This window comes from Triturus cristatus, chromosome 8, assembly GCF_964204655.1.
Source record: "Triturus cristatus chromosome 8, aTriCri1.1, whole genome shotgun sequence".
NCBI lineage: Eukaryota > Metazoa > Chordata > Amphibia > Caudata > Salamandridae > Triturus > Triturus cristatus.
In genome coordinates, this window is record NC_140591.1 from 1,199,496,296 (window position 1) to 1,199,522,098 (window position 25,803).

General features: G+C 42.2%; 1 protein-coding gene across 2 annotated transcripts in view; it reads right to left on the reverse strand.

The window, feature by feature from the left end:
* VWA3B (von Willebrand factor A domain containing 3B) overlaps positions 1-25,803 on the reverse strand; it is a 983,684-nt gene that overhangs the window by 392,264 nt on the left and 565,617 nt on the right. For both annotated transcript variants that reach the window (XM_085622889.1, XM_085622888.1), the window contains one exon: positions 8,525-8,735. In XM_085622889.1, the coding sequence (XP_085479015.1) occupies positions 8,525-8,735 (211 nt within the window). The remainder of the gene's footprint in view (positions 1-8,524; positions 8,736-25,803) is intronic.

A 25,803-nucleotide genomic window follows, 5' to 3' on the forward strand; every position in this document is an offset into this window, starting at 1 on the left:
TATTAGTTGAAAGGAGTGAGAGAGCTCCATTCCAGTGTTAAACACAATCCATGTCAAGGTGAACCACTAAAGTCATTATATGAACCTGTGCTTAACCCTCTGGTAGCTTGACACAAAAGCAATCAGGCTTAACTTAGAGGCAAAGTGTAAAGTATTTAAGCATTTAAGCAGCTCTTAAACAGTAATAAAGTGAAACCACAATGCAAGAGCAATCCCAAACACATTTAGAGACATAGGGGCAGATTTACAACCCCTTGCGCTGCCAGTACGTCACTTTTTGTGACGGACTGGCAGCGCATTTCTCTGCCCCATATTTATAAGGACAGGAAAAGCCACCCTGCGTGGCTTTTTCTGTCCTTGTAAATACGGCCCCTTTACACGCAGCACTTTGCGTGAAGGGGGGGGGGGGTTCCATGAGTGTTGCTGTGGGTGTTCCCACACAACACCCATGGAGCCAGACACATTTCCAGAATTACGAGGAATTGTAAACCTGGAAATGCATCTAACTTAGTCCAGTTTTCACGCAAGAAGCACTCGTAGACAGGGTCATCAGTGTTCGGGTACAAAGCTGGATGTGAAGAGGGGCTTTGGCGATGGCAGGTTGCTGATGTCTCTGGTCTCAAGCAGAGCTTCATATTTGCAGTGCAGTTGTCGTCGGCGCAAAGAGCTGGTCTACAATTGATATTTCATGTGGGCAGGAAACTCAGGGAGGTTGTTGTCGACTCAAAGACCTGTAGGTGGTGAAATCCAAAGTCTGTGCCAGGGAAGGTTGTGCCAGCATTCGGAAGCAGGTCCCACGTAGGCTTCAGTGAAGTTTACTCGCATTTGCAAGGAGTCAGGGTATGGTACTTTTCAACACAAAAGCCCAGAACCTCTGTTTTTTCAATTGGAGTCCAGTTCATGCAGTTGCAAGGTTTGAATACAATCTAAAACGAGCCAAGCATCCATGCCCTGAGGGGCACTTCTTGGGGGTCAGGAGTCACTCAAGCAGAGGCTAGCAGCATGGTTAATGCGGGTCCAGTTGGTTCTAGTCAGATAGGCATTTGCAGGGAAGACATCTGGAAGCCAGTAGCTCAAACAGGAGGTCATCCAACTGACCATTGGAGTCACTTTTGGGGTCCTGGTTTCAAGGCAAGCATGCCTAGTCCTCCTTTAGGCTTCAGACAGCAGAGTAGTCTTTCTTCTGAGTCTCCACAGGTCCAGCAGTGTTCTGATGAGAGGTTCTGAAGGAGCCACTTTTATACCCAATGCCAACCTGTATGTGGGGAAACCCCTTTGTCTAACCTCCCCCTTTTTCTGAGTTTGGGTCCAATCTGTCTAGGGGGGCAAACGGTAGGCAACCCAGATGTGAACTGCACTTGCCAGTGACAGGACAGGCAGCTTTAGAAGTCAGGAAGGGGGTAGGCACAGCCCTCGTGCTATCCTTTGAAGCTTAGTAAGGGCTGAGCACAACAACCCCAGGACATCCTGCTCAGAAAAGGAACACCCTTCCCCACACCTAGGGCCCTTTGTTCCCTGTTTGGAACAAACACAGATTGCACCACAAGAGAACCATTCACAGTTATGCCGCCCTGGACACTGGTAGAAAGGCACATTAATTTAGACAGGAACATGCCATCTCTCTAAAAGTGGCATTTTCAGAATAGTAACTTAAAATCCGACTTTTCCCTAAAAGAGGATTTTAAATTCAAATTCAAATGAGTGGAGAAGGAATTTCTCTTTCTGCTCCCAAACTGAAGTTATTACCCATTTAGTGTAATAAGGTAATGTAGTGTTAATCTATGGGAGAAGTATCCTTGCTACAGTGAAAAACGATGGTAGAGTTTCACTGTCAGGCCATGTATAACCTAAACACACATGTCCTGTGTTTTAAATATCATGCCCCTGCTCTATGAGCCTGTGGAATCTACCTTAGGGGTGACTTATAAGTCTTAAAAAAGAAGGTTTAGGCCTGGCAAATGGTTTATTTGGTTGAAATGGTAGTTTAAACCTGTACCTCAGGCTACAGTGGGAAGCCTGAGGCATGCTTTGCAGTGCTACTGTAGGGGGTGGTACAATGAGTGCCTCAGCCTACTTGTAGCATTTAATTGACATGCCCTAGGGACATGTAGTACCATTTACACGGGACTAATAAATAAATTAAATGTGCCAATGGGGTGATACAATTTTACCATGTTTGGAAGGCAGAGCACCAGCACTTTATCGCTGGTTATCAGGGCTAAAGTGTACAGAGACCTAATGCCAACAAAAACCAGTTAAGTAAAAATAGGGTAGTAAAGGAAAAAAAGTCAGGGATTGCCACACCAAGGTGGTCAGGCCTAACACCAACCTATCATACCATCCTGCCACTCCTAAAATACCATTCCTAATCTATCATACCTACTCAACTATTCCTAACCTACCATGCATACCTGCCATAACTACCCTGCCATACCTACCCTATCATAACTAGCATCCATACCTAACTTACCATATATACCTTACCATATCTAGCCTACCTTACCTAGACAACCTCCACCTCTGCAGTTTGAATATCTTTTTTTTAGTAAATAGATCTTTTTTTTGTGTTTTGTCATCTGTTGCCCACTACATTGCCAGACAGTAAATATAGTACTACGTTTGTATGTTGTTTTCAGTGTTTATCTTTATACACTATAAGTTGTGAGTTGTGTTTTTATTAGCAATTACTTGAAAACATTTAAACCATAATTTGGAACTTCTTCACCCAAAGGTTGATGGTTATCCCACCCCCTGATGTTGTGTCCATCATCGTAGGGGCTGTCACATGGCATGAGTTGATTTGTCATGGCACTGTCCCGCTTGTCTCATAGTTAGAAGTGCCTGGCCTTTCTTCAGGGGGCATCCAATCTGACTTAGCCTGCAGTACTAGTAGCAATTTGTAACATTCAGTAATGGCTGTCCCCTTCCCCAGTTGTTGTTGTATTTCGGTCATAATGCTGATTTCTGTAGTACATCATTTTATCAGGTCCTGGAGCCATTGTGATACTGGAGGAGACATGGGCGCCTTCCAATGCATCGCTATGCTCTACTTCTCTAGAAATAAGGACAAATCCATAAATTTGAAAATGTGCTTAGCTTTTACTGGTCTAGGGAATCTTCATAGTAGGCATACTGCTGTAGTAGTGGGCAGCGGTCTCCCTGTCTGTTCTGTTAATATGCAGAGAAGGGACACTCAACAGGGTTGCATATGGGGACAGTCCCACACTGTCATACCTGACATCCTTGGTGTGGTCTTCCACCAAACATTTTACCTGCCCCCTCCTTTTTTCTGAATTTGCTTTTGTTGGCTTTAGGACTGCTAACCAGTGTTAAAGTGCTTGTGCTCTCTCCTTTAAACATGGTGAAATTTGCTTACACCCAATTGGCACAATTAAATTACTTGAAAGTTCCTAGAAAAGCTGTACTATATGTACCCAGGGTCTGTAAATTAAATGCTACAAGTGGCCTGCAGCACTCATTGTGCCACGCACTAAAGGAGCAACTTTTCAGCCTGTAGTGCTGTTTTAAAGATGCTGTTTCGACCTGGCAAAATAAACCTTTTGCCAGGCTCAAACCTTTCTTTTAGTACATATACGTCATGTCCTGGAAGTGAAAAAGACTAAATCCGTTTTTCACTACTGTAAGCCCTATCTCTCCCATTGAATAACATTAGCTACCCCTATTACATTTAATAAGTGCTCACTTTTGATTGAAAATAGATAGGGATGTCAAGTTTGGACTCAAATGAATTGTAATTTTAAATCCTATTTATGTTCATTTAAGACAAAGCTGCATTTCGCAGCCGCAAAGTTTGCTTCGTCACTGGGATGTGTTTGCCAGCTCACCATGGTTCAAGATTTTACCATCAAACTTAGCCACTTTTTTGGTTTTCAAAATCCTCCAATGAAAAAAGGCCAGCAGCTGTAACATGACAGGGCTGCATAAAGAAGAATGACTTCACCCACTGAACTCGTTTTTATCACTCAACTCCGAGTCGAATGGACCTGGTTTTCTCGTGTGGCTTTGAAGTGGCTTCTAAGAGCAAGATTAAGCACTTTGTCCAGGCCCTCTGAAAGTGGAAATAAAGGTCCCACAATTCTCCAACTGCTAGGAATGTTCGTTCTGCAGCCCTCCAGGTCCTTTAAGGCAAGCTCCTAGGCACAACGTGTCTTCTCTTCTCTTCTGCAGGATCCTCCTCTAAAGACAGCTGGGCCTTGTTAGAGTCAGTAGTCCTGTTTTTCTGTCCCTGGAGCAGGCAAAAAGGAGGTCCACCAATTGACTCTTGGAGAGTGGTTGCAGTCCCTAGGTGCCAGGCAGAAGTCAGTAGTAAGGAGTCTTCTTTCTTCCAGCCAGGCCTTCATCTATAGGTGTAATCTACCCAGGTCCAGGTATATTGTTGTGGTGGTGAAGTACCAATGTTATCCTGTGGACTTGCCGTTGATTGGAAATGTTTCTCTACCCAACCCTGGTATTTTCTCACCCGTTGTCCAGCATCTTTTGCAGCACTTTGTCTTCGCTTTGCTGTAAAAATTCCCAAAATCCCCCATTTCCAAGGTCACTGAACCTTTATTTAACCAAGGGGGCTTCTCTAAAACCACTTCTCTAGACAGGAGGTCTCCCTCCTTCTGTCAGTGTCCGCATAGGTTTTCCTTCCTGCTCGGGTTGGTGCTAAAGGAACTAGGAAGACTCTAGGAATGAATGGAAGCAGCTCTACTTGTAATCTCAAAGTCAATATAGTGTTAAGGCTGGCCTTTATTCTGTCAACTATTCCTACCCACTCAGAGATTAATAATCCCTACTAAGTGTCCAGTTGTTACCTATACCTCTGCCTTCTTAGATCCAGAGACCAGGCTATTCTCCTTTTGGATGGCAGGTTTATAGCTCTAACCAGGAAAATGAATTGGCCTCTAGCGAGGAGATGAGAGGCAAAACTGGTTCCAAGCCAGCCAGGCAGCACATTTTACATATTCATAAAGTTAATTTTTCACTAAAGTTATCAAAAATCTGATTTTACCATTAAATCAGATTTTGACAACTAAGGGGAAAAAACTTTGATTCATAGTTTTGAATTTTCTCAAGCACAGATGCAAAATAATGAATTGGCCTGTTCATGGCAAATGTCGCCTAAAACTCCACAGTGAAAACAGCTTTTAAGAAAAGTGATGGCACCTATTTCAAATGCGTAGTGTGCCATATTTTTATATTTTAGGCACCCTGTACTTACAAGACACACTTTAGGATTGACTTCCTAATATATACAAAATGTTTTCCTACCTGGCAATGTAAATGTTCCTTTCCAGGTGTCAGTGCAATGGTTTTAAAATAGTGTTGTTCCAGATGGCCATATATCTTCGTCATATATGTGAGTGGTGTAAATAAACATTGCAAACCATGTATGAAGTTTTGCTTCCAAAACCAGTGATGGATTTTCTGAGCCATTTACCATGACCTTACAGGCAAGTTGACTAAACGAATTGGATGAACCCAATTTTAACTGTACCATTTAGGACCAGAACAGCAGAGTGGCAGTCACAAAGTCCTAGAACCAGCCAAAAGTAGGGTCCAGAAAAAGGAGAAAAATCAAGGGTGAAGAAGCAAAAATGCAGATTTCATCCACATTGTTACAAGGAAACAATAAAACCCAAGTAAAGTGAGTAAAATAACCAGCTATTTGCTGGTAACATTCTCTGAGAGTGATAGTGTTCTTACATATCTCACCTCAAAGGAAAACCACCAACTGGCAAAGTGACAAGAAAATAATTTTACAAACATTCATTACTGTTTCATTGATTTATATACTTTAGCATACAAACACACAAAAATTACTTATATATGTTAATTGTGCATAAAAAATAATTAATTCTCTCATATTGTGATATGTGAGTTGACTAAACAATCTTTGGATATGTGAGTTGACTAAAACTATCTTTGGATATAACACCGGAACCATAGTGGAAGAAATGTCAAAACAAATAAAAGACTTACCAAAATTATGGCATGTTTTTTCTTATTTGGGTGGACTGTTTTTAATCATGATGTGGAACATTAGACTCTGATTCAGAGTGACATCAAGGAAGTTTACATCCAGATCAGCCACGAGTTATGTACATATGTTTTGTATATAGCACTTGCACACTTTCGTTCATCTATTCACTTTCACTGTGCAGTCATTCTTTGGAGCACCTTATTGTGATACAATGTGTTTTCAAATATGTTTTCCCTTAAATATGTTTTCCTCTAATAAATTAAATAAATCTGAATGGGTTCCTGTTTAAACCAATCCAATGATGGTTGTGCATAATTGTCAAGGAAGTTGAGGCTTACACTTCCCTCACAACGGCAATTGTTTTACTTTATTGTTTTTTTCTCCACAGTACATAGTTGCAGATGCCCCACTGAACTCCATAAGTGAGAATTCCAGACATCTCTTTTGACTGGTGCCACTGTTACCAGCGGCGGCTCTTCCGTAATGGCTAAGGAACGTCACCCCTCCTGACAGCAGTCTCAAAACTTGAAAAATAAAACAGGTTTATCATTTTATTTTTCTTCTAAGGGCCGAGTCTTGGGGGCAGGGCCATCGTGATGACAGTCATGGATGGGGAGTGGTGGGCGCAGCTGTCAGTGCGCATGCCGGTTTGGCCGACCGTCTTAGGACTGCCAAACGGACATGCTCACTGAGATGTCTCCAACCCGAGTTGTGTTGTCTTGTTAGAGACAGCAGGCACAGGCTCCCAGTCACTCTGGGATCACAACTCTAGGCCGCTCAGGTCAATCTCGGCACTTCTCAGCATGAGAGCAGCATTTGGATTGGATGTGGAGAGTCTGGGAACCTGTGCTGCAGTGGAGCCAGAGAGGAGCAGAAGAGCGGTAATGTGGAGGGCAGCAGGGAAGGAAAGAGCAGAAGTGCACCTCATCTTAGTACATATGGCCCATTTCTACTGTCTGCCTTTCACACAACGCAGTGCAGCAAGTTTTCTTGCTGAGTTGCTCTGCATGGAAGAATAGTGAATCTGCCTAAATGGTCATCAATGTCAGCACAATCTAGAAACAAAAAGCACAATGTCCCCAAAATGCAGTGACGGAATAATTAACAAGGATAAGCAATGTTAGCAAACAATAATGACAATAGTCACTAAATGCTAACCCTCACTACACAGTTCCAAGGACGGGTACAATCTTTCCACCAACATAGAGTTACTTTGTTACAATCAGAAATTTTTTAAGTACATGATGGTAGCGTTTACGAGCACCTAAAACAATACAGAAAAGACAAAATCTGGAAAAAAAACTCACATTTATTTGTCCAGGTTTAGACAATTTAATAACCTCCTACTGCCAATCAGAGTCAGTGCCTACTCCTTATTGTAACGTTCCAGCCTATCCAGCTGGGGCCTAGTTTCTCTTATGAAAGAGGTGAACAGGAAGGTCCTCTTCCTAGAATACACCACACTTGCCATCACTTTTGAAGAGGTGACCAGGTACACATTCCAAAGAGCTGCTCTAAATGGAAACCTTGAGTGTTTACTCCAGAAAGTTTTGGAAAGCAACCAACAGAGGGAGAAGAAATGGGAGTGGGGTTATGTTCTGGTCACTGTCCAACTCTATCTTGTAAGCATCATTCTTAAAAAATAAATGTTTGCAAACAGTTACGGGCAGCCATAACAGCAGGTAGTTTTCATAATATTACAGTGCAGACACACTTGGATGATCAAGGTCAGTTATATAAAAAATGATACTCATAATAGTCACAAACTTCCCATATATACAAAAAATTATCAACAGTAAGTGGACTAATCTGCCCCAAGCCTCTGAATGCAATTTGCACAGTAAGGCCAGAAGGCAGTTCATAGAGTGCTTCCACAAGTATAATTATGTTACCACTAGCCCGAGCTTGTACAAATTAGTATCAGAGGTGCTACCTCTGCAACGCCACAGGGTAGTTGCCAAAGACCACCAATTTCTGTTTGACGGCCGCCTCAGAAAATGAAGGCACACAAGTACCAAGAAGTAAAAAGTCAGACTATCTCTCAGTGACAAAAAGTAAATAATCAGGATTGCATAGTTACACAGATTTTTCTTAGAGTGATCCAATATTGTGTTTGCTTCAAAGGATCAAGAGGCATTTTACCTGTTTCAAGGTTCCGAATGGTAATCCATTAAGTATTATATCCGAGCGAGCACACCCTTAAATTCATTCGATCATGTTCACTATCTTGTGTGGTACACAAACATTCTTCATAAATGTTCAGCTTTAGCAGGTACAAGAAAACATATGTATAATCGTTTATCAAAAATAGCTATCATAGTTTTAAAGACCAATCATAGTTTCAAAGTTTTTAAAATGTGAAATATATATTTATAGAGGGTATGCCTTCGATGGCATTAAATTGCACTCTTGCTGTTCTGTACCCTTAAAATCATTGTTCTCATATAACGCATTAAAACAATTTACAAAATGTAAAATGATTGAGGATTTTTGAAAGGTAAAGTCTTCCAACAAGTTAATGAGACTTGGTTAACGCACCTCTCCCTCCAGATTGGAATGTGGCACCATGTCCTTTTCCTTTGCCTGCTGCTGCAGCTCAGTAGCCTGCTGCATGTATGCGACTCCAGTGTCTATCTCTTCCCCTAACAATGCAACATCATCAGATGAAATGGGCCAACCAAGCCTATCCAAGGCTTGCATCAAAGCCTCTTTATGTTCTTTATATGGGACTGGTACAGCAGACTCAAATCTAAAAATAAGTACAAGGAAATTAGATATTAGAAATGTATTTTGTTTTACAGCAATATTTACTTTTTTCTCTCAACCACTTGTTTCAGTCTCCATTTCTACTTGTAATTCATCTCCCCAATTAATTTGTTTACATTTTTAAAAAGAATGAGAAATAAATAATTAGGCACTATCAGCCTTATAAACTGGTTGCTTCTAATGTTAATGATGTGCAATTCTCCTAAGAATTGTAAATGCTGCTGATCGCTTTGAAAACTACTTCAATTGCTTGCTTCACTTTTGTGTTATTGTTACTTATGTTAGAAAAATGAAAATGAAATTGTATTGTTTAATATTTGTACGGGTTTTGGGACGTGGCTTGGGCGGCATACCACCAACCACCATCAAGTAAGATTAACCAAGAAATCGCTTCAAATGTGTATACTCTATAACGCTACCTTCAGGTTCTGCCTGACCCCAAAATGGTGACTTTTTTTAATCCTACGATGTACCATGCACCTCCGATAATCAACGAGGCGAGCTCCGTAGTAATCTGTTAACACCTAATCTTTGTTCTGCTCTCCCGACCTGCGTTGCTCAAGATAAACGAGGTACAACTAAGGAAATTCAAGATCTGCACTATCCGTGAGGAGGCTCTCTTTTAGTGCTGGCCTGATTTCAAAATGGCGGAGGCACCGGACTCCTTTGAGGTTTCAACGCTGTTTAATTCCCTGCATGTTATTCACGCCTGATCCACACGGCTGTTATACACACTTGACACATCTCTCAAGAGACCTTATTATCTTACCATCGCTACACCGGCTCAGCACCCAGGCAAGTCTTTGTCAATGGGGCACCCCTACCAAACTCACACCAAGCGCTGTGACGAACCTTGTTTCTCAGTGGAGACCCGACAATAAAATGGTGGCTTTGATAGTTGGCTACAAGTAATTCTCAGCTGTAGTACTTACTGTAGTACTCAACCAGCTCATCAAACTGGGTCAGCACTGCCCTACGCTCTACGCTCATCGAGGAAACAACGAGGAAACAACTCCGGCTCTGCACCCAGGTTGGTCTTTGTCACTGTGCCACCCCTACCAATCTCACACAAAGCGAACCTTGTCCCTCAGTGGAGACCCGACCATAAAATGGCGGATTCAATGGAAGTTACAAGGAATTCTCCGATGCAGCGAGTGCCCTAATTCCTAGCTCCTATTACATCACAGTGACTCTCTGCCTACACAGTGTCCCTCAAGTGTGTATTGAACCATCACACACCACATCAACCTCCAGGGCCAACCAGCGCTACTGCTACAGAGCTCCCACCCAATAGTCAGCGCAATACAGTTAACAAAGCTGTAGTACTTACTGCAGTACTCAACCAGAACATCAAACCAGTTCAGCGCTGCCCTATGCTCTAAGCTCAATGAGGAAACAACACCGGTCAGCACTGCCGGTCAGTGCTACCAGTCAGTGCTACCTCTACCGGCCAGTGTTCCCTCTATAGTGCTACCCGTACTCTTCTACAAATCAAAGACCAGTTTGTCTCTACATTATTGACTTAAGGTTCCCAGACTTAACTGCACAACATCTTTTTTGCCCTGCATCTACTTCTGGGTCTCCTCCAGGTACTGCGTGAACTGTGCTTCACACCCGAGCAGAGTCGCCTTAACCTTACTCACCGCTCAATGAAGAAATAGTACCGGACAGTATTACCTTTACTCATCTACAACCCAAGACCAGTTTGCTATTACATTACTGTACTAAGGTCTCCGGCCCATCTGCTAGTCACCTACCTGCCCTGCAACTACTTGCACCACCATGGCAGATAAGGAACCCAGGGCTCACTACAAAAAATCTAAGGCTGAACCTTCTCCAACAGACTCACAAATCAAGGCTAAAGTGTGAGCAGCACAATGGAAATGATTCTCAAAAAGTTAGCCGATGTTCACAATCTGGCAATGAAACAAAACACAGATGCCACGCAGTTAGAGCTAACCACCATACGAGCGGACAGGAGCACAATCAACTCTAAAATCGTCGCCGCAGAACAATGAATAAGCGACATCGAAGAAGCCGCGTTTCAAAGCAACAAGGAAATAAAAACCCTTTTAGACATTACCAGTAATCTTAAAAGACATTCAGCGGACCTCGAAGACCGTAACAGGAGGGGCAATATTAGAATCTTCGGTGTCACGTAGGGCTCAGAGGACTCTGCTGAGTCATGCATCGACTTTCTGGAGACTTGCATCCCTGAGATTACGGGCATAAAATTTCACCAAAGTCTAGAGCTTGACTGAGCACACCGAGTACCAACGTTTAGCTCGTCTACAAGTAAAACGACCCGTCCTATCATTTGCAAATCTCCGAGATACCAGCGCACAGAAGCAATTCTTAACTTTGCCCGCAAAAATCGCCAGATCTCCTGGAATGGCCAAAAAATAACATTTACGCAGGATTACTCAAAGCCTACCTACGACACAAAAAAGGTTTTCTCCTACTAAGGGACAAACTAAGATACAAAAACATCCCATTCTCTTTTGATGGCCCTGCGACATTTAAAATTATTGAAAATGGAAGACTGTACTTCTTCACTGACACAAATGAACTGTCAAAACCCCTGGACTCTCTGACAGCTCAAGATATGGACCTCTTTATCGCCGCTTTGAATAAACGGTAGACATGATATTCTTTTTGTTTACTAGTCCAGCCTACAAATGTACGTTAAATACTCAGGCTTAGTCGGGTTTGTAAATTGGTAAACTTTAATACTCTCATGTCAATAGATCTACCCAACTATTGCCAACTATCTACAACTTAACTGAACTCCCTCTAGCCGCATTAGCTGTTCACCTTCAGAATTACGTTATTTACACTCAAGTGTACGTGCTTACCATAAGTTTAGTGTTTATGACGCACTGTTGTCTTATCTTTCTATTTTGTTACAAGATGTAGTACCAGGCCTCCTCATTGCTCTGAAGACACCATTGCTGACAAGTCCTTAGATCGGTGTCGTAGCATTTCACTTGTTTGAAATCTTGGGCTATGAGTATTTTTTAGAGACAGGTTGTTTTTATGCTTATATGATTATATGTTAGTACCTCTTACAGTTATTATCTGATGCTCTTGATGCACTCTAGAGTGATATCTATGACTATAAGTTTCACTCCTAGTTGTCAGACCGACGCTCCTGCTGTCGCACCTCCATTATTTGAAACCTTCAGGTATGGATGGCTGGGGTGGGGGGTTTGGGGGGATGTTTGATGATTATCCGTTTTCGCCATTTTTGATTCCTTCTTTCTTCTTGCTTTTCCTTTCTTTTTTGACATGGTTCCTTTTGGCCTGCTACACCATACACTTTCTTGCACAACTTCATCATGCTAAGCGAGCTACATTATACTTAGTACCCTACATAGCTCCAAGGTGGGATTACTCTGAACAAACTCTCATGTTAACAGCCTTCGTATGCAATTTGTGCTCCCTGTGATATATGGACAACTAGAATCCGCTCACTCTGGAAGTCTCTACCCATTCACCATGGCACTCGCACCAAAGTGGCACACAATAGTGTAGACAATCTCAATATAGTCTCCCTAAACGTTAAGGGCCTTAATCATCCTGTCAAACACAGGGATATCTTGGAGTACGTTACTAAATCCAAAGGGGATATCATCCTTTTACAGGAGACAAAACTACCCAGTAAAGATTCAGATCTCATTAAGCACAGGTTGATTTCTCATGTGACATGCTCTCCAGCAAACAAAAAAAGAAGGGAGTAATCACCTTAATAAACAAAAGAGCTAATATGTCCCCTGAATCTTTTTCTCATGACGATGAGGGAAGGCTTCTTATAACTTACCTATGGAGAGGTAATAACCTCATTCATGTAGTAAATATTTATGGCCCCAACAATGATGAACCTGAGTTCTGGGAAAAAATCTACAAGAAAATTGAGGACTTACCCATAGGAAGATCTAATCATAGTGGGTGGTAACTTTAATCTTCCATTAGACCCACTATTAAACTGGCAGTCATCATGTAATTATCACCCTAAAAAATCCCATGGTATTTTAAAAATGATTTGCTCAAAATTCAATCTTAAAGACTTGTGGCGACTTCAACACCGTGACTCCTGGGAATACATATTTTTCTCAGCACCCCATAACACATACACCAGAATCGATTATATGCTAATTACTGGTTCATTTTCCCAGCTAATTGTCCAAACTAACATTGCGCCAATACTGGTGTCCGACCACTCATGCATCAGTACCATACTAGCGGATAGCCAAAACAAAACCTCCCCCAGAAGATGGTGATTCAACAATGATATGTTAGCTGATCCCAAAGATAAAAAGAAAATTGAGTAAGCCATTGTAGACTATCTTAAATTTAACGATCTTCCTGGGACGAACCTGAACACCCTGTGGGATGCTCTGAAAGCTACAATAAGGAGAGTTATCATCAAAATTAAAACAAGAATCAACAAAACTCACAACACCGAACTAGCCAAGCTGGAAATAGACATTAAACAGTTGGAGTTAGCACGTGCCAACTCCCTTAATAACAACACACTTAACCAACTAACACAAAAGAAACATGAATATAACAAAATTTTCAGCTTGAGAACAGGGGTATGGATTAACAAATTTAAAGGGCTCAAACTTTGCGGAGACACTAAGGCAGGCAAAATGCTTGCGTTCTACATCAAACACAAACAAAACCAGCATACCGTTGATGCAATAAAAGACACCAAAAATCAAGTGCGCACTAAACCCCAAGATATACTAGAGAGCTTCAAACAATTTACGAATCCCTCCACAGTAATAACCACATTTTTAACCAGGAGGAATGTATAAAATACCTAGATAGCTTAAGTCTCCCCAAACTGTCTGCTACTGAGAGAGATACCTTGGGGAAACCGATAAATGAAATGGAAGTGTCTATGACAATCAAATCTCTGAAAGATAATAAAGCCCCAGGCCCCGATGGGTTCACCGCCAAATCTTACGAATCATTCAAAGAGCAACTCCTACCTTCTATGCTAAAGGTATATAATAATATAGCTAGACATGGTATTACAGCGGACTCTATGTCAGAAGCTAATATAGTTGTACTCCCAAAAGAAGGCACGGACCCCTTATTACCAAAGAATTATAGACCAATTTCCCTCATTAATGTGGATTGTAAAATCTATGCTAAAATATTGGCCACCAGACTTAACGCCTTACTCCCACAACTTATAAGTTACTCCCAAGTTGGCTTCATCAAATATCGCATGTCCAATGACAATACCTGTTTTCTGTCATGTCCTTCAAAACGCTATATTCAACCCTGCACCTTCGATAGCCATAACCTTAGACGCCGAGAAGGATTTTGACAGGGTGTCGTGGCCCATTTTAAACCTATGCTTACAATCATTTGGTCTGGGTGAACCCTTCATCAAAATGGTCATGGCTCTTTATAGAGAACCATCAGCACACATAGCTATCAATGGCACCCTTTCGGATTCACTTTCTCTCCAACAAGGTAGTAGGCAGGGATGCCCCCTGTCCACTTCCTTATTTCTGTTGGCATTAGAACCCCTCATAATAGACATAAAAAAGGAATTCGGATATTGCTGGCAACAATTTCGATTAACACTCAGGTCAAACTTGCAGCATACGTGGATGACATCCTGATCATCACAGAAAATCCTGAACCCTCTATCCTGGTTCTGATGAACACAATAAACACTTACTCACGTCATTCAGGCTACAAGTTAAACCGGGATAAATCGGAGGTTAAGCCACTAAATATTCACTGCACAAAAGAGATACTAGGAACTTCTGGTTTGTCCTGGCAAACTGGCTCCATCAAATACCTGGGGATCGAATTTGGCAGCAACATCATCGATACACTACGTCACAACGAACAATCTACCCTTGAAAAGATTAAGAAGTTATTAGACAATTGGTCGCCCAAATTTATCACCTGGTGGGGCATAATAGAAACGGTAAAGATGATAATCTCTCCGCTAGTTAATTACCTCATAAATAGGCTATCTCTCACTTTGTCAGAAGAGTTCTATCATAAATTAGACACACTGATTTCTAGATTTATCTGGCAGGGCGAAAAAGCTAGGATTTCTCTAAAAAAAAACTTAGACTTCACAGTTCTCTAGGGGGAGTAAACCTGGCTGATTTTAAATCATACCAAACTGCATTATCAGCGAAACAAGGTCTTTACTGGTTCTCTACCCCCAATAACTACATTCCAGTCTGGTTAACAGTGAAGAAAGCTATACTCCAAAATCTAAACCCACTCATGTTACTTACCTCTAACACTAAAACTAACGAGATCTAAATCTATATTTAAAAACACAAAAACCTCTCTCTTACAATTGAATAAAAAGCTCAACTCAAGCATCAGACTCCCTAATCTAGGGTCCCTATGGAGCAATCCTAATATTAAATACAAAGGTAAATCCTTACTCTATGATTCGTGGATCAACAAAGGCATATTTCTTCCTTACCAACTAGAACAATCCTCATATCCCTTATCCTTTAAGGAATTACAGGACAAGTATGGCTTAGACATGATAGAATTCCAGTACTTTCTTAAAATCAAAACAGCCTTATCAAAATCTAAACTCCTTAAATCCTTTCCATCACTACCAAGCTTCACCTTTAAAATTAATAAACTGGGACATCAGGTTTCTCACATCTACAAACTACTAAGGCCAAAATCCTCATCTTTAAACAAAAATATTATTATATTCTGGGAGAAACACTTCTCAAGCCCTCAATCTGAATCACAATGGTCCCAAATTTGTAATTCACCACCCACTGCAAAATCGCCCCTGTCCTTTCACAAACGAAACTATGGTTAATCTACAAAGCTGACTGGACTCCGGCAAACCATCACTCTCAACACCTACTCCAAGACCCAACTTGCTGGAACTGCAAGGAAGACTTGGGGACTTACCTCACCTTATCCTCCATTGCAACTCTCTGTCTGGGCCAAAATTTACTGTAGCTGTTTAACCTCTTTAGCTGCCAGTTTAAAAAAGATCTCTCCCTCCTGATTGTGGGATTTCCCAATAATGAAAATAAAAACCAATCATATAAGGCTCTACTGGACCTTCTTCTTACCTCTGCAATACAAAATTATTTTGAATAACTGAAAAGATACAAAAAAAGTCTCCTTTAAAAATTGAATTAACTGGATTACTCACCTCAGGGGTGCAGACAATATCACCCTCCAACATTCTCCCTGGAACCATATCTGGGATAAACTGGATAATTACTTTGCCACAAACAAACCACTCCGACATGACAGGCCGCCAGTCCTTTCAACCGTCCTTCTCTATCCCACTTCCTGCCCTTCACCTGCAAGTCAACCATGGTCAACTCACACCGCTTTTTCCAACTTACGCCACTCCGTACGAAGGCTCTCAGGCAACAGCCGGTTGCATTTCATCAGTTCGCGCAATAACTTTCTTATCCATTTCCCCTCTGTGCAAATACCGTCTCCTCATTAATTCCATAGGTATGAAGGCCATCCTCTGTTGCTTTATCTTGCTTTAAATGTATTTTAATTTGCTTCTGGGACAATTCACTGATTGATTTGTCAGATATGTAATGATTGTATGATATGCTTCTTATTTTTATATATTTTTGTCATCTGTTTGTAAACGTCCCCCAAAACTGTACAAGTTAACATTGTAACACCCGGACCAACAATTATTGTATACAAGTCACCTCTTTACAAACAGTTGATTGTATATCTTTTTTTTTTATATATATTTTTATTAGAACAGGAAAACATTAGTAAATAGTTTACATGTCAGTTTACATATCAAATAGCAAGACCAATAAATTAATCAAGCATAGTCAACAGTTAAAAAAAAACAACTATTTACAATGGCGACCTACAAGGAATCAGACTCCCACCGCCTCCAACTAGAATATCCAAACTACATTTTAATTAATAAGTTACATCAAATAGGATTAATAAATAAAGTACCAAGTGCAAGTCATTTTGTTTAGTGTCTGACGAATACCCCTAAATCTTACCACAGCTCCTACACGTTTGGCATAGGCCTCTTCAAGTCTACAAGTCCTAGTCATTTTATTAAACCAATGTGCAATGCTAGGTTGTAGACTAGTTCTCCAGTTTTGCAGAACAAGTGATCTGGCAACTGCAATAGCAATTAAAATAAAATATTGCTGATTTTTTGTAAAACATTTCACTTCTCCTGAAGAACCAAATAGCACCAACATGGCTGACGGACTAATTTGCATGGATAAAATCAAAGAAATTTCCGCAAAGACCCTCTTCCAGAAATATTGTAAATCATTACATTCAAAAATATATGTACCCAGCCCCCTTCACCCTCTCTGTTACAGCGAAAGCATTTATTCGGGCAGGTTAAAAACATTTTAGACAGTTTCAGGGGTGTAAAATATAGTAACCATCTAGATAAAAAATTCATTATTTTAAAATTGGTGCCTCTAAGAGCTTTATTCGCTAGATCACTAAGCTGTTTCCACTCTCTGGCATTGAACTTGCACCCTGTCTCTGAATGAATTTTTTGGAGCTCTTTTGTCAGGATCTCTTCCGAGTTGGCTTTTTGATAAAGTAGCTGATACCAACAGCCAACCCCTACCATTTTATATACTATCTGCTTGACAATTGGCCTTACCGTCTCATCTAGCATTGCGTAGTTAATTTTAAGGAAGTTGGATATTTGTACAAAGCTCAGGGCCAGCGCAGTATTCGGTGTAGTAGCCGGGAGACAAACCGTTTCCCAGTTAATGAAGGAATCAAGGTTATAGAAATCCCCGAGCTGAAGATAACCCAGTTCTTGCCAGTCCTGAAAAAGCCCTCTAGAGAGTTTAAGATCTCCTACTACCCCATCCTGTATAGGGGTGTAAGCGTGAAATAAAGGGACATCTCGTGATTTAAAAAATAACTGCATTGTGTTAGCCGGTGTGAAGATAACCGTAAGCGTGAAATAAAGGGACATCTCGTGATTTAAAAAATAACTGCATTCTGTCAGCCAGTGTGAAGATAACCGAGTTGATTGTATATCTTGTTCTTTTTCAAAAATGCTTAATAAAAATCATTCGAAATAAAGAAAAATCCCACACTGGAATAAAAAATACATATATATATATTACCTACTGGCGGTCGCCAGTAGGTAGATATAGTTAGGACCCTGTTTCCATAGGAAATCCGCAACATTCTATTTGGAATAACTTTGGCGCCGGTCGACGAATCCTCGCGAAATTTTCAAAATAGGTGGGGCGCTACGCTCCGCTCCTACCCTGAAAGTCTCGGGGGGATTCGTCAAGCAGGGGCCGAGAAAAAAGGGGGGTCCCAAAACGCGTTTTCCCCATGCATTTTTCCATAGGACCTTTAGAACGAGCTACAGCCCGAACGGCTGAACAGAATTACTAGAAATTTGGCAGAGAGGTAGTCCGTAGGTCAAGGAAGTGCCTTTTGCAGGTCTGGTGTAAATCTGTTCAGTATTTCCTGAGAAAATAGCATTTAAAAGCATATATATATGTGGGCGGAGCCTAACCACACATCTCATCCTGAGATCTGATTGGCTGTCAGCACTTCATCCAAGAAGTGTTGGCAGCCATCTTGGGACCAATATACATGATAGCACCTCATTAAAAAGCATTGCAGTTAATAGAAGGTTTTAAGACTTTAGTTACATTATAAATCATTTGTTGATGGTACCATACTCATTTTAGGAATTGTGGTATGTTCTAAGGTGATTTCACCATGTGAAAAAGCCTTCTGCTGGGATATCATGATTGAGAGAAAAATATTTTCTCATGCTTTTACCACAGAGGTTTGGAAGGTGATCTATAGGCTAAACTGAGAGCTTATTTTCAGTAAATTCACATTATCTTTCTCAGTCATGTGAGAATGAAGTCTGACATTCTCAGTAAAACATGTACATCCAACAAGGGCAGAGACTGTCAGTTGATTCCTTTGTGTTCTACTGCAGCTTCCCAGAGTGTTCCAAAGAACTACTAGAGCGCTAACAGTCCTACTTATGATAAACGTATGGCACACCTGAAGCCATCTTGCTTGGATTAAAGTGGTAACTCTTAAAACATTTAATTTAAAAAGGAACAAAATGAGGGGGTTCATTTTTCCATAAAAAGTATGATTAGTGCTGCAGAAAGAAAAATTAGGGCACATTTTGAGTGACTTCTCAAATCCTCTTCTATTTCATTAAAAAATTCTGACATGCAGACTGAAACATGCACTTTCAATACCAGCAGCAGTTTTCCCTGGTGAGCAGTAGCTTTACTACAGTGATCTAATGAGCAAAAAGAGTGCTAACATTCTGAATTTATGGCAAATGTGTGACACATCTGAATGCCTTCTTGATGGAATCAAAGTAAAAAACTGAAAGTATTTCCTACTGAGGAGACTGCAGTAAATGAGGAAATTAGGAAACTTCATAACAAATAAGTCTCCCAAGATGGCCACCAGAGACAAAAGAGCCCAAATGTAGCCCAAATATCACCCAGATGTAGCCCAAGTATAGCCCAATGACAGAATGTCCCAGAATGTTCTTAAAAACAACTAGAGCGCTTACTGTCTTCATTATGACAAAAGTAAGGCACACCTGAAGCCATCTTGATTGGAATAAACTGGTAACACTTAAAACATTTAATTTAAAAAGGAACACAATGAGGAGGTTCATTTTGCCATAGAAATTATGATTAATGCTGAAGAAAGAAAATGAGGGCACATTTTGAGTGACTTCTCAAATCCTCTTCTATTTCATTAAAAAATTCTGACATGCAGACTGAAACATGCACTTTTAATACCAGGAGCAGACTTCCATGGTGCAGTAGTTTTACTACAGTGATCTAATGAGCAACTAGAGTGCTAACATTCAGAATTTATGGCAAATGTGTGACATATCTGAATACCTTCATGATGGAATCAAAGTAAAAAACTGAAAGCATTTCCTACTGAGGAGACTGCAGTACATGAGGAAATTAGGAAACTTCATAACAAATAAATCTCCCAAGATGGCCACCGGAGACAAAAGAGCCCAAATGTAGCCCAAAATCACCCAGATGTAGCCCAAATATAGCCCAATGACAGAAGTGTGCAAAACACTTATTATTTTGTGTTTTTGCAGTGTTATATAGTGCAGACTTGTCAGGTATTGGAGTGCTTTACATGAGCATTGGTTACATCACACAAGAACAAATTCATTTTGGTTGTAGACATGGGGAGACTAAGTGATTTGACCAGAATCACAGAATGTCGAGCTGAAGCAGAAACTTCAACCTGGTTCCCCAGTTGCAAAGTCTGCAGTTCTGGAAGTAACACCACATCCTCTCCCCTAAGTGCAACATTTAATCAAGTGGTCAACTGGATAAAAAAACATAAAGATAACAAATAATTTAAAAGTGCTTTGTCGCTATTTGAAAACTCAGAAAATATGTCCTTATTTTAGTCTTTTAGAGCACTAACCATAATTTTGATGCCAATAAGACCCTCTCATATATGTAATTTCTAAAGGAAATGCTCTAGGTATTACAGTTTTGATTACATCAAGATGATGTCAGGCGTTCCACACTTTTGTAATAAATATAGAATGTTAGCAATCTAGTTGTTCATTAGGATACTGTTGAGAGGCAGAGGCCAGGGGCACGGACTCTGAAAATTGAAGGCAGGTAGGAGGGTGCAAAGGCAACAATTTAACCACACTGAGCAGGCAGGAAGGGCCGTGGAAGCACAACAGACTATGGAGGGCAGTGGAAAGGGGGGCAGGGGCAACAAACCAACAATACAGGACTTGCAAGAGAGGCTGTTGGAGGGAAGATCTATTACGGGTCAAGGAAGCTAGGGGCGGTCCCCAGATCCCCGGGAGCCACCACAGAACTGAGCAGGAGAGTGAGTCAGGGATAAAAGGGGCACCTTAATTTGAGCCGGGGTGCCTAGGAACGCTTGCTCCAAAAATGAAGAAAACAGACATATGAGACATGGAATTGGAGGCAGAATACAATGGCAGTTTAATGACAAGATGCAACTTCAAAGAAACCGCAGAATAGAGACATAAAGTACAAAATACAGAATCCAGATAATCATACAGCTGTCATAATATTCTCTGTATCTCAATTAATGTACTGACAGAGAGAGAGAGAAAACACATCTATAAATGCATCATGAGAAACAAGTTACACCAAGGAAAATGTTACCTAGGAACACTCACGTTTACTCTTAGAGCAAGCATTCCTGCAATTACAATACAAAATCTTTTAAATGCAAAAGTAAAGAGAACAATGGTTAAACATAACATGACATTTCATATAGGTAAAATAGAATAAGATACTTCAAGCAAAGCAGAGCAAGACATTTTAAGCAAAGGAAGACAAGAGCTCCCAGCTCTTGGGGAAAACCTGCACTGCCTGTTAACCTACATACAGACGGCGAGGTAGTCCGTCGATATCTGTGGGTGCTCCCTTTTTATATCATTTTGTGGGCTCCTTTGCACGCTACATCTACCTACGTATGCTACCCAAAAGCTTCGTCTGCAGATTTTACCAGACATTTCGTCATTTACCCACTTAATGCTGACAATGGACTGGGTGAAAAGGTCAGTCTCTCAGGCCAATCGCTTATCGTAAGTTCCATAGAGCAAGCAGAAAATAATGGGTATTGTACGGGAATTCAATATATTCATGTATAAAATCTCCTCAGTTCTCCTAACTTGACGCTCTGCGGTTGCCACTTCCTTAAAAGCGGGAAACCTGCCCAGGAAGCAAGTACCAGTCCAGGATGCAGCCTACTGTATGTCGACAGCTTCAGGGGGATGTTGAACTTTGATACCGAGCACGGAGCACTCGGGTAGGGTGGGGGCTACTAGTTTGGATCAGAAGGCCTCGCAGACCTGCCTTCAGACTGCTATACACTAAAATTGCAGAGCTATGGTCAATTTAAGAAAGAGGCCTACATATTGAACAGAAGGGCCTACACAGGGGTTTTATGCTGGCTGAGTGGTAAGGATGTCTCAGGATAATTATATAGCAACACAGGACCCGCTGGTCAATTTAATACGGCCTACAAATGCAGCTGGCAGGGCAAGGACAAGGGTCTCATACTTCAGGTGTGGACAGAACGGGCCAGGGGCCCCCTGTGATACAAAATCTACCCTCCTTCAAGGCTGTGGCAATGTAATAGACCATTGTGGGCAGAAGGAAGAGGCAATGGTAGTACAACCATACATGCCAACAGACCCGATTCAGCCAGGAAACGTCCAATGTTTTTAAGCTCAAATGGGCTTTATTTGATCTGTCTCCTTTCTACAATATCCTCTTTTTCAATGTAACTCAAAGGGGAAAATCAATACCCCAGTTTTTTTCAAAATCTCCCTCTTACCAAGTTCAAAATGTTCGCAAGTATGGTACATTGGATCATGGAAGGAAATGGGATAGGGACATGGACTTGGATAACAGAGGACAGGAGGGACATGGAGAGGTGCACCAAACTGACCCTGCAGGGCAGGCATCAGGGTTTGCAGCAGCACAATACACCACACAGGGCATGCAGGACGGGAGTGCAGCACAACAATCCATAGAAAGCAAGAGGGAGGGGACAGGACCATGCACATGGACAACAGAGAACAGAGGGGCAAGAGGCAATGGTAGCTAGCTGACCATAATGGACAGACAGGAGAGAAAGCTGCAGTATAACAGACCATAAAGGGCAGGAGGGACGGATCAGGGGCATTACAATGGAACAGACAAGCCAGGAGGGAGGGAGTAGGGCTGGGGGCAAGGGGGCAGGGCAGGAGCAGCAAGATAGCCATGGAGGTCAGGCAGGATGGGCACTAGAAGCAAGACACACCATGAAGAGCAACAGTGAGACTGTGATGGCATACACACAGACCATGGAGGGAAGGTGGGAGGGGGTCAGGGGCAGCTAACTGACCACACAGGGAAGGTGGGAGGGGCCATGGCAGCACAGAAGACCATGCATGGCAAGTGGGAGGGTTAGTGGCAGCACAATGGCTATGATGGGCAAGAAGGAGGGTGGAGGGGCATGCACAAAGGACGATGGAGGATAGAAGGAAGGGTCAGGACCTGTGCACAGACAAGAAAGTTCAGGGGAAGGGACCTCACAACAGACCACACGGGGCAGGCAGGAGGAGCAGTTGCAGCACAACAGACCAGGGAGGGCAGAAGGGTGTGGCAGTACAATGGACCATGTAGGACAGGAGGAAGAGGATAGGGGCATGGCATGTGGACAGGCAGGGTGGAGGTGGCAGGGACAGGTTACAGTCATCTGACAATGCTAGGCAGGTGGGAGGGGAGTGGCAGCTCAACAGAACACTCAGAGTAGATAGGAGTGGCAGGTCCATGGGACATGGTGGGCAAAAAGGATGGAGCAGGGGCATGCACAAAGACATCGGAGGGCAGGGGGAAGGAGAATAGGGACAGCAAGCTAAGCACAGAGTTTAAGCAGGAGGTCAATGATGGGGCATAGAATTGGGCAATGGAGGGCAGGAGGAGTGGACTGGTACATCATACTAAATTGAGGGCAGTGGCAGCACATCAGACCATGCATGGCAGGAGGGAGGAGGCTAGTCCATGGATTCACACAACAGAGGATAGGGAGGAAGGGGATGGGGCAGCAAGCTAACTGTTCAGAGAAGGCGGGTATTAGGAACTTTATTGTTTTTAAAACATTGAGTCTGTGCGAACTACTTAAAATATGAACAAGTATGCAGCATAATCTCACTTTTATTCAGGAAGAAGAGGACGTTTGTGACTGTGACTCCGGGCTCACTTGGCAGAAACACCCCCTGACCCTCCACCCCCTATCGCAAAATGTAATGCGCGTGAAAAGGGTAGGTGAACACAGTGTTATATAGAACATAGTCCTGAGAGCACGATTGAAAATGAAAACTAGATATAGTGTATGGTATAAACTATGCACCAAAAAGTGTGATATAAGATGAACCGGGCGTGAAATATAATATGCAATACATTGTGCGCAATGACAGATTCATGGGAGAGCGCGAGATAGCACAGGCACTAGCGCGTGCTATGCGATATGCGCCTTGGAGTGTAATATGCACAGGGCAGTGTTGTGTAACCTAACTAGTCTCTAAAGTTGTAATATAAAATATGTGCTGGGGAGTGTAACGTTGCATATGCACTGTGACAAAGATATGGATCCCAGATTGTAATATGTATGGCATAGCACTGTGCGTTATAACATAGGCATCGAGAAAGGCACGTTAGATGGGGCAATATAACCCGTGCGAAGACAAGTGTGGCATGACATATTCACGGGGTGGTGTTACAGTGCACATGGGCTAGAGAGTGTCATAGCATATGCACTAGCTAGTGGAATACAACACAGAGGTGTGTGGCACTCGGCAGGCAATGGTGGGTGTAACACAGCATTGGGCTCTGTCAGGAGCACGCTGTGACTCTCAAGTGATGTTCGTCCCCTTTCCAGAGAGTAAAATAAAAAGTATTACACATCCGGCAGTGGATGTGTGTTTTATTAACCGTGAGGGGGGTTTCTTGCATAGTTTTGGTCGAATTTTTGTCGAATCCCCTTTGAATGGCTTGGTGTGCATGTGTATTAAATGTGCCCGTCAATAGCTACCCATGTTTGTATAAATAAACGACAAGGGTGTCTACCAGGATTAGGCACGGTAGGGCATCAGACATGTCAGAGCTTCACTAGTGGTGTAAATACATTCCACGTGGATTCATTGCATGCATAGTCGCCTTTTAATGAATATCACGCAAATCGTCATGGTGATAGGTACGTACGGTTTGTCCAGCATGTCCTAGGTGTGTCTATAAATATATATTTTTTAAAAATAATAAAAAACAGTGGCCGGCCCTGGGGATTGGGGTCAAAAAAATATAATTAGGAGACTGGCCCTGGGGGATGGGGTCATCAGGGCCAATAAATTAGAATAAGAAGGGGAACCAAACAGCCCCCCTTCTTAAAAAACTAAAATAAATAAAAGACTGGCATCGTGCCGGAGGCCATGCCCCCTCCGTGCAGCACTCTGCAAACGCGCCCCCAACAGGCATCCAGTATGCGCCAGGGAGCTGCGCTGCAGCCAGGTGTTCTGAGGCCAAGCCCCTTTTTACACCTCTCTGCAACGCAGCTCTGTGGCGCTTACTGGAGGTACCTAGTGGTCTAGTTTGACCCTAGGGACCCTTAGGATTCAGGGGGACTTAATCTCTCAACTTAGAACAGCCACAGGGCGCGTTTACACAGTGGTGAAGGGAGGGGACGGGGCCTGAGGTGACGTGTGCAAACACGCACTATGGCACGTTTTAAATTAGGGATATAATTTCCCTTCAATACTGAGGGCCCCTGGGGGCTAACTAGCCCACCAAGTGCTTCCAGTAAGCGCCACTGAGCTGCATTGCAGAGAGGTGGTCCAGGCCGTGCCACTTTTTACACCTCTCTGCAACGCAGCTCTGTGGCACTTACTGGAGGTACCTAGTGGGCTAGTTGGACCCTAGGGACCCTCAGGATTCAAATGAACTTAATCTCCCAACTAAAAATGGACACAGGGCGTGTTTACACAGTGGTGAAGGGAGGGGACGAGGCCTGAGTTAACGTGTGCAAAAACGCCCTGTGGCCTGTTTTAAGAGGTAGTTTTAATCCCCATGCCCTATTATACACTAGGGGCTTACAGAGGAGGTCATGCTAATCACAGGGGGACCCCAACGCATAATGTTCCCTAGTGTATGTAGGTGTTTTCACTGTATTCTAAGTGTCTTTTAACATAGCACTGGCTCTAGGACTGGTTAGTCAGACTCAGTTACCACCAGTATCCGTCTGAAAAAGTTGAGGGTACAGGATGATTTTGCAACAAGGCTTCTTTCTGCTCTTCTTTTTGTTCTTTCTGCACGTTATCCTTCTTCCTGCACTTATCTTCGTATTTGAGGACTTCTGTTGCTTCTTTCTGCACTTCTTTTGTTTCTTTCTGTGCATTTTTTCTTCTTTCTTCACATGTCCTATCTCTGTAGGCATAGTTAGAAATTAGCATTTAAAAAACCTTTGAAATTCACAGAAAAAAC